Source organism: Chelon labrosus (genome assembly GCF_963514085.1).
Source record: "Chelon labrosus genome assembly, chromosome: 4".
Classification (NCBI taxonomy): Eukaryota; Metazoa; Chordata; class Actinopteri; order Mugiliformes; family Mugilidae; genus Chelon; species Chelon labrosus.
In genome coordinates this window covers 2422118-2431841 of record NC_140340.1, presented here as the reverse complement: position 1 = coordinate 2431841, position 9724 = coordinate 2422118, and the positions used below count along the sequence as shown (strand labels likewise).

Genomic DNA, 9724 nt, shown 5'->3' with positions numbered 1-9724 from the left:
CTGTTCAGCTTCAGACTGGAAAGGCCTCCAGAGGGTGGTGAGAATAGCACAGAAGATTATCAGGACTTCCTTCCATCAGGACATGGGCGCCAAATGCTGTCTATCTATCTTGTCTAACTAAAGAAGAAATTCTGACTTTACTGTCTGTGCTCAGTGTGTTAGAAAACCTCTGTTCTCCAAAATCTGTATATTAGTTTTTTTTATTATTTGCAGTGACACAGCTTTTTTTTATCTAAATGTGATGTTATGTTTACAGAATGTAAAAAAACTGGAGCATTCAAAAGGAGGTGATGTAGATGGATGGACATCTTAGAAACCAATGCAGAGGATAAAATCTTCATAAAAAGATTTATTATTTTTAACTGAACAAAAAGAAAAATCAAAGAAAAATATTCAACATACACACATATTCAACAGAGCTAAAATATACTTTAAAGTTTAAACATAATTTGCTTGGATTATAACACACACACAGAAAACATCCTGAGATCAAATCAAGAAAAAAACAAAAACAAAAAAAAAACAGAATAATAAATGAATACAAGAAGTCACAGCAACAGAACAGTGGAAGATGGAAACTGATGTCAATCAGATTTTCTTTGGTTCATTTTCTTATACATTATGATGAAACAAGGCTATAGACTATGCTGCATCTTAAAGGAACAGTCTGACTTAGACTAAGATAAACTTTGTTCATCCACAAGGGAAATTGCTTGGTCACAGTAGCTTAGTTGCACATAAAAAAAAACACTCTTAAAAACCACAGATAAAAGAAAGATAAAATAATAATATATATTATATAATAAATTTATATAAAAAATAAAAATAGTATATGCAAAAATGTACAAATAGGCATATGGACAAATGTACAAGAAATAAAAACGGAAGAATATATAGTATATACACAGGGATGATAGTAAAGTGCTATAGTGTCCAGTGACCATTAACATTTTGTGAAATACTCTGATTTGCTGTGAGAGGTCCACCTACACCTGAAGGACAAAGGACACTCCTTTGAAGATAACAACGTCCAAATCTTAGCCAGAGAAGACCGATGGTTTGAAAGAGGAGTAAAGGAAGCCATCTATGTCAGACTGGAAAAACCTTCTCTGAACAGAGGAGGTGGACTGAGATTTAATCTGACATCTGTTTACAATACAGTTTTAACTTCTGTTTTCAATCTCATTTACACCTTGACACTGGAGCCTCTGATTGACAAGGGTCGGTAGAGCACCATTCATAGGGAAAGAGGACAGGGACAAACAGCCCTCAACTACTGTTGACGGGGGAAATAAGCTGCAGCAGTTTCTGGTTATTTACATAAAGAAGCCAGTTTCTAAAGGGTTACCCACAGAGTTTCCTATTTAAACCTCAACTCCTCACCAGTCCTCTAGAACTGAAGAAGATACTTGGATGAGTGGTGAAACGTCTTCTCATGTCCATTGTAGGAGCTTCCATCAGATGTCAGAGGTCAGCATGGACACCCTGACTGGTCTGCAGCTCCACAGCCCCAAACTAAACAACCTGTGATCCACTGAGTGTTCTGACTCCTTTCTATCAGAACCAGCATCAACTTCTTCAGCAGTCTGATTAGCAGAGAGTCAGACTCTGAACTCCTCTCTGTGACTCCAGCTGTCCCTATACAATACATTTACATTTTTACGAAGTTACAGATAATATCTACAACACTTCTGGTCAGTTCTGCTCACTGCCTATCTGTCAAAGGGGTTTCATTCAGTAATAGATAGAAGGCATCTATCCTTTGTCTTGTTCAGTATTTATGGTTTCATGGATGGTGATATCGTCATTGAGAGGAATTTCCTCTGGTGGGTGGTTGGTGACATTTCCAGCAGGGGTACGGTGATCCACAGACTTCTCACTGACCCTTGTGTCCTTGTGGCAACAGTTGCTCAACCAACATCGGTAGGCTGAAAGGTTTGGAGAATGAATGAATGTTTAAGAAAGTCAGTAATTTCTTAACCACATTCAAGCTACACAATCAGCAAATGTATTTTAGCCTGACCAGGTATTGGTCATTTATTTAGAATCTAGAATCTGCAGATTCCAATGTTAACATCATTCATAGAACAGCTCTAGTATACAGACAAAATTAGGTATATTTTGGATTTAAATCAAAGGTTATTGTGTAATAAACATCAGCCTTCATGTGAATTCTTCCATGTTTAACTTTTAAATCACAGCTGAACTCAGTGTGACTTGACATTCTCCATCAAAGTAAGTGTTTGAAAAGATTAGTAGACATGTCAACAAGGATCTCTGAATGTCTGCAAAGATGATTGTTGATGAAGATGCATCTTCTGGACTTTAACTGTCAGTGGTTATTTGTTGTAGTTGACGTTGAAGTCATCACCCAAGAATAACTCCAGTAGTAACACAGTGAGTACATACCAGTCATTTGTTTTTGTCTATGAAGAACTAAACTTACCAATGAATAGTACCAGAAAAAGAGATGTGACAACAGCAACAACAGCAACCAATGCAGTGAATGAATCTGAAACAGAAGACATAAAGTTAATGTAACACTCCTACAGTTTGATGAACAGAAAGTTCCTCATCCTCAGAGAACACCACCATGTGTACATGCTCCTGAAATCTAAACTCTAGCAGTCAGTGCAGATTAAAACCAGGCTCAGTGATGTTAGCATGGATCTAATGTCCAGTTTCCAGCTAACAGCAGATATCTATCCATCTATCCATCTATCTCAATCTTAAGAGCTACGATTCTTTAGGAATACCTTTTATCTTTACCAGGATCTACTCTTAACTTTGAGGAGAAATTCTTAGAAAAACATCATGATTATACAAATTTTCTTAGAATTTGGCCACTAGGAGCGACTCTTTGAGATAAGAATCTTTAGGAATACGGCCTCTGTCCAGGGTGGACCCTGCCTCTCACCCAATGACAGCTGGGATAGGCTCCAGCAGACCCTGCGACCCTTCACAGGAATAAGAGGTTACAATAGATAAACGAATTGATTAATTATTTAAACTTACCTGTACTACAGTTTATTCTGGTGCAAGTCTTGTTTGCAAATACAGCTAAAAGAAGGACAAGAAGAGCACCAGACACTACAGCAGCCACAAACAATTCAGCGGGTAACTCTGAAAGAAATCACAAAATGAATATTAATATAACACTAATTATTGTTAATGTGTGATAACAATAATGTTCGCATGTTCTCAGAAATGTTAACTCTAAAAGTAACTGCAGACCAACTGTGGAAAGATAACTGGTGATCAACTGACCCTTCGCATTAGTGCTCTGCGTTGTTTGGGCTTCGTGGTCGTCATCTGCAGGAAACCTCATTGCTAACAAATGAGATACATATTAAAAGTTTGTTGATGTCTGATGATATTGGTTGAGACAAAGCATTATTTAAACGTACCTTTACACCTTTTTACGATGATGTAAATCTTCATTCCAAGAAGAATTCCAAGAACCAGAACAAAAACAGCACTAAAAATGGTAACAGCAATGAGCAATCCATAGGGGAACTCTGGAACAGATCACAAAGTTAATGCAACACTCACAAAGTGATGTTAGCATGGATCTCAGTTTGAATATAACTGTAAATTCTCATGTTATAGCTTCATCCCAGTTTGATTTGTGCCCACAAATGTTCATAAAAAACACACATTAAGATTTTTGAAGAATAGCAAGTGAAAGCATGGAGGAATCTTACCATGAACAGTGACGTATATCTCTGTATAAAGATCCTCTTGTGTAGATACACAGCGATAGTTGTCAGTCTTGGTCACAGTAGCTTTGAGGATGATGTTGTAGCTGCCTTCATTTTCTGTGACCTCTGGTTCTTTAGCAGGAAGGATGTTTCCAGCACTGTCCTTCCAGACTACTTTAGGTTTTGGAGAAGCACCTCGAACAACACACTGCAGCAACACTCCTTCATTTGTTTCTTCAAGTATTTTGACAGACAGCTGAGAAGCTGCACCTGTGAACACAAACAACTTGTAAGAATCATAATGATAGATAATAATGATAATAATCATAAACCTGCTCCGAAAAAAATACATTTTCCAGATTTTATTCCTGTAAGATTTACATCTGATATTTGTAAAGACATGATGTCAAGGAGCATATTAGCATTTAGAAAACTGTTAACAAGAATAATTTGTGTGTTAACCAGGAGGACACTTACCATACAAATGCACATATGTCACAGTAGAAATCTGATGGCTGATTTCCTCCTGTGTAGCTACACAGCGGAAGCGGTCAGTCTTGGTCACAGTAGTTTGGAGGGTGATGTAGAAGCGACCTCCTCTTTCAGAAACATGTGGTTCCTGAGATGGAACCGTGTTTCCAGAACTGTCAAACCACTCGACTTTAGGTTCTGGAAAAGCACCCCGAACTTCACACTGCAGCAGAGCCCAGTCCTTTGTTTGATCAAGTGTCATGACATATGGCTTTGGAGCTGCACCTGTAAAGAGAGAATGAACCAAAAAACTTTCATAGGACTATTAAACTCTTATAAATAAATGTTACACAAATCGGGTTTTTCATTCATTCTCTGCATGTTCAACAGACAGCTATTAAAAAACACAATGGGCATCAATTATACATTCCAGCATTGTTGTCAATCTTATATTTAATGTAGGGCTGTCAATAAACTGAAATAATAAAATATTTAATCGACAGCTGGGATAGGCTCCAGCAGACCCCGCGACCCTTCACAGGAATAAGCGGTTACAGAAGATGAATGAATGAAAAATATTTAATCTCAATAGCATAATTTCAATAGTTAATGCACAATTAACGCAAATTAATCAAAAAAAATTATTAATCTGACAAATCTACAAGATTTTATCTTAAAGGGATATTTTTCACATTCTAATACAATCCGTTTGGGGGTAGACAAATATTCTGCCTAAATGACAAACAATGACAAATGCTGTCCAGAATATTCGTCAGAATAAGCAAACCACCCATTTTGCTATTGCTGTTAAAAGTTCTGCTCTTTTTTCTGCTTGCTCTGTTAAACCATTAACGTTGAGAGTTATAATTTAAAATCTATTCACAAAAGTAATATATATGTACTTTTGTTTTAGATGAAAGAATAGTGTTATGACCGTGAGTCATACGGTCTGTTATGTTCTCGTGTATCGTGTGCTTGAGTTTTATGTTGCCACTAGGGATGAGAAGCCACCTTTGTTTTCTATGTTTTTTCCTGTTTTTGGTTAGGGAGCCAGGGAAGGATCCCAGTATTTTTGTTTTTGAATTGTTCTGCCATCAGGGAAGAAAAAATCCATTGATGGAATAACCTGGTCATTCAGTATATTCAGGTAGTCAGCTGACCTCATTCTTTGGACACATAATGTTGCTGAACCTAGACCTGAGCAACTGCAGCAACCCCAGATCATAGCACTGCCCCCACAGGCTTGTACAGTAGACACTAGGCATGATGGGTGCATCACTTCATCTGCCTCTCTTCTTACCCTGATGCCCCCATCACTCTGGAACAGGGTAGATCTGGACTCATCAGACCACATGACCTTCTTCCATTGCTCCAGAGTCCAATCTTTATGCTCCCTAGCAAACTGAAGCCTTTTTTTCCAGTTAGCCTCACTGATTAGTGGTTTTCTTAAGGCTACACAGCTGTTCAGTCCCAATCCCCTGAGTTCCCTTCACATTGTACGTGTGGAAATGTTCTTACTTTCACTATTAAACATAGCCCTGAGTTCTACTGTTGTTTTTCTTCCATTTGATTTCACCAAAAGTTTAAGTGATCACAGATCACCATCAATCAGGATTTTATTCCGACCACATTTCTTCCTGGAAGACGATGGTTCTCCACTATCCTTCCAGTTTTTAATAATGCGTTGGACAGTTCTTAACCCAGTTTTAGTAGTTTCTTCAATCTCCTTAGATGTTTTCTCTGCTTAAAGCATTCCAATGATTTGACCCTTCTCAAACAGACTAACATCTTTTCCATGACCACAGGATGTGTCTTTAGACATGGTTGTTGAAGAAATGAGAAGCTACTCATTGCATCAGTTGGGGTCAGGGATGAACGATATTTCATCGTTTACGATATATCATCAAAAACATTCCCCACGGTAAGAATATGTCACTCAGATAACTCAGATAAAACTTGACGATGCATTATAGTCAAAAAGATTAGGCTGAACTGGTGTTTATTTATCGTCATTTTTATCGTTATCGTGATACCGAAATACCAGATATTATCGGGATAAATTTTTTAGTCCATATCGCCCATCCCTAGTTTGGGTTAAGTAACTTGTTCTCAGCTGAAAGATAATCACCCATGCAGTAATTATCCAATAGGAGGCTCCTACCTCCTACCTATTTGATTAGCTAAATCCAGAAATCCAGGTGGCAACTTTTCTTTTTGGCCAGACAGTATATTTTAGAAGAGGGAGCAAGATGATGACAGCCGAGGGGGGGGGGGGGGGGGGGACACGTGGAAGCCCACTCACAATGATCAGCATTTATTATTTGATTCCCATCACCCCCTGTAACACAAACTAGGAGTCATCAGCACCGAGCACAGACTGTACCCACAAGACTGGAGGGCAAGGAGAAGGAGCAGAAACACATCAAACAAACACTCAAGACTTGTGGATATCCAAACTGGGCCTTTGCCAAAGGCTCAAAAAGATATCCCAGAAAGGACAGAGAGGTGGAGAACAATAAAAGGTAGAATATCTTCATCTTCTACGTGGCTGGAGTGTCGGAGAAACTCAGGAGAAATTTCAGAAAACAGTGCATTCCAGTTTATTTTAAACCTGGTGATACACTCAGGCAAGGACTGGTCCACCCTAAAGACAAAACACCCAGGTAGAAACAGAAGTACTGTGGTGTACGCTGTTCAACGCAGTGAGGAGTGTACAGACTTATACATTGGAGAAAACCAAACAACCCATCCATAAACGCATGGACCAACACAGGAGAGCCAGCTCATCAGGAAACGATTCAGAGGTCCACCTACACCTGAAGGACCAGGGACACTCCTTTGAAAAAAACAAAGTCCAAATCTTGGTTTGAAAGAGGAGTAAAGGCAGCCATCTACATCAGACTGGAAAAACCTTCTGTAAATACAGGAGGTGGACTGAGATTTAGGCCTCGTCCACACGTACGAAAACGATCTTTTCCCTCTCCGTTTTCCCTGGCATTGTTTCAAGAAATTGTTAGCGTCCACATTGATCAGTTGCAAGAGCTGCGTTTTTGAATTTTTCCACCCTGGGACCCGGTTTCAAAAAAGTGCGTTTTAGCCCTTAGCAAAAAAGTAGTATACTTGAAGTTCATTTTATTAAGTATACTTGAGTATAAGTATAGTAAGTATACTACAGACCATGTACTTGTAGTGTACTAGAAAGTATACTAATTTAATACTTCTTCCGGCTAAATTGGAATGTTTTAAGTATATAAAAGTATACTTTAAGTTTACTTATAAAAGTATACTTTAAGTATACTTTTATAAACTAAAACGTAGACTAGAAGTATATAACTAGTACACTAGTAGTATATAGATGAGTGTACTTGTAGTGTACTAGAAAGTATACTAATTTAATACTTCTTCTGGCTAAATTGGAATGTTTAAAGTATACTTTAAGTATACTTTTATAAACTAAAACATGGACTAGAAGTATATACCTACTAGTAGTATATTGAAGAGTGTACTTGTGGCATACTTGACAGTGTACTTTTGTAAACTTAAAATGACCTTATAAAGTATAATTAAAGTATACTTTTATAAACTTAAAAATGTTCCAATGTAGTCCGAAGAAGTATTAAATTAGTATCTACTACACTACAAGTGCATGGTCTGTAGTATACTTCCTATACTTCCTATACTTCCTATACGTATACTTATACTCAAGCATACTTAATAAAATGAACTTCAAGTATACTACCTCAATTTTAGTATAAAATAAGTATGCTTGTAGTACACTTGAATAAACTTCTTTTTGCTAAGGGAGGCAATGCGTTTACAGGATTCGTGTGGACAATCGTTTAGACCAAAACGCGTTTCTGTGTGGACGGCCCCTTAATCTGTCATCTATTTACAAGTTTTAACTTCTGTCCCCAAGAAGTTTCAACCCAATTCACACCTTGACACTGGAGCCTCTGACGGACAAGGGTCGTTAGAGCACCATCCATAGGAAAAGAGGACAGGGACAAACAGTCCTCAACTACCATTGAGGGGGGAAATTAGCTGCACCAGTTTCTGGTCATTTACATAAACAAGCCAGTTTCTGATGGGTTCCCCACAGAGTTTCCTATTTAAACCTCAGACTTCCCACCAGTCCTCTAGAACTGAAGAAGCTACTTGGATGAGTGGTGAAACGTCTTCTCAAAAAAAACTCTACAATCCAGTTGTCTTTTTTACACGCTTTTTGGATACAGGCTAGCCTACCATGGATGACTGAGAACCTTCACAGACATATCAGATTACTTGTTATTTTCTAGTCCAGTACAATATGTGTGTATGTGATTGTCAAGAGTGAGGTTGGAGAGAGACAGAGGATAAAGAGAGAACCGGGTGAAGTTGTGAAGTTATAGAAAAAAAGAAATTTTACCGTTAAATTATATTAAAACCACACAAAGTTCTGCAGTGTGTGTGCACCTGTGACATGATCCGTCGGTGACGAGCTCTAACTATCTGCTCTGAAATTAAAGTTTAATCTCAAACTTTCAGAACTTTTTTAATTTTATTTTTATTATACTTTTTAAGCTAAATTCATGTCTCATTTGTCCGTCGATGCCAGGACACTACACCTCACACTGAAATACTTTTTTTTTTTACTTTAATGTTATTATGACGAGTATACGCCTTCAGCACGTTCACATCATTTTAACAATAAACACTAATTATATGATCGTAAAAGTTCGTTTGACTCTTTGAGTAGTGACTCTTACCTTCTTGACAACATATCATTCCCAACAAAGTCAGAAAACAAAACAGACGAAGCTCCATCATGCTGCGCACCGTTTTAAAAATGGCGACTGTTTACTTTCATTTATGATTATTCCTTCAAAATAAAAGCGTGTCAGCTTTTAATCACAATTTAATTAAACGAACGTAACGTGAGCTTGCTTCAAAGTTTTTATTATTTTTTTTACAATAAATTATAAAAATCATTAAATAAATAAACATGTTTCCACTAGTTTTAACAGAAACGTCCAGCGTTGCCATGGATACAGTGAGCAGCTCTGCAGGCAGCAACATGAGTCCTGTTTTCTATCTGTTGTTCATTCTTTGCTGTGTACTGTTGGATGTACTGACAAATATCACTGACTTACTCTGATGCTGGAGAAATATTTAAAACCTGGAGATTCTCAGGGAAGATGTGTGCTGCAAAGCCTGAGCCTCGTTTTAGATTTTATGTTTGAAATATTAGCAGGAAGGATGTTTCCAGCACTGTCCTTCCAGACTACTTTAGGTTTTGGAGAAGCACCTCGAACAACACACTGCAGCAACACTCCTTCATTAGTTTCTTGAAGTATTGTGACAGACGGCTCAGAAGCTGCACATGTGAACACAAACAACAACTTATGAGAAATTTGAAACACAACACTCAGGAATGTTTTGTGTTCATCTCCTCTCTGCTTGTTTATGAGGCTTACAACATATTGAAGAGAAACTCAGTAAAACATAAAAGCAGCACATAATTACAGCTGATTCATCTCAGCAGTGTTTGATTTCAACTTTAAAGCAGATTTAAC

At 37.7% G+C, this 9724-nt stretch overlaps 1 protein-coding gene across 1 annotated transcript; it reads right to left on the bottom strand.

Annotated features, from left to right (window-relative positions):
• Positions 1–244: 244 nt before the first annotated feature.
• LOC311486383 (uncharacterized protein) lies at positions 245–8986 on the bottom strand. Its single transcript, XM_084542205.1, has 8 exons — positions 8918–8986; positions 4179–4457; positions 3705–3971; positions 3408–3518; positions 3268–3330; positions 3016–3123; positions 2447–2512; positions 245–1928 (listed from the first exon to the last, which is right to left on the bottom strand). The coding sequence occupies exons 1-8, from the start codon at positions 8976–8978 to the stop codon at positions 1756–1758; spliced, it is 1128 nt and encodes a 375-aa protein (XP_084398331.1). The 5' UTR covers positions 8979–8986; the 3' UTR covers positions 245–1755.
• Between the last annotated feature and the right edge of the window lie 738 nt (positions 8987–9724).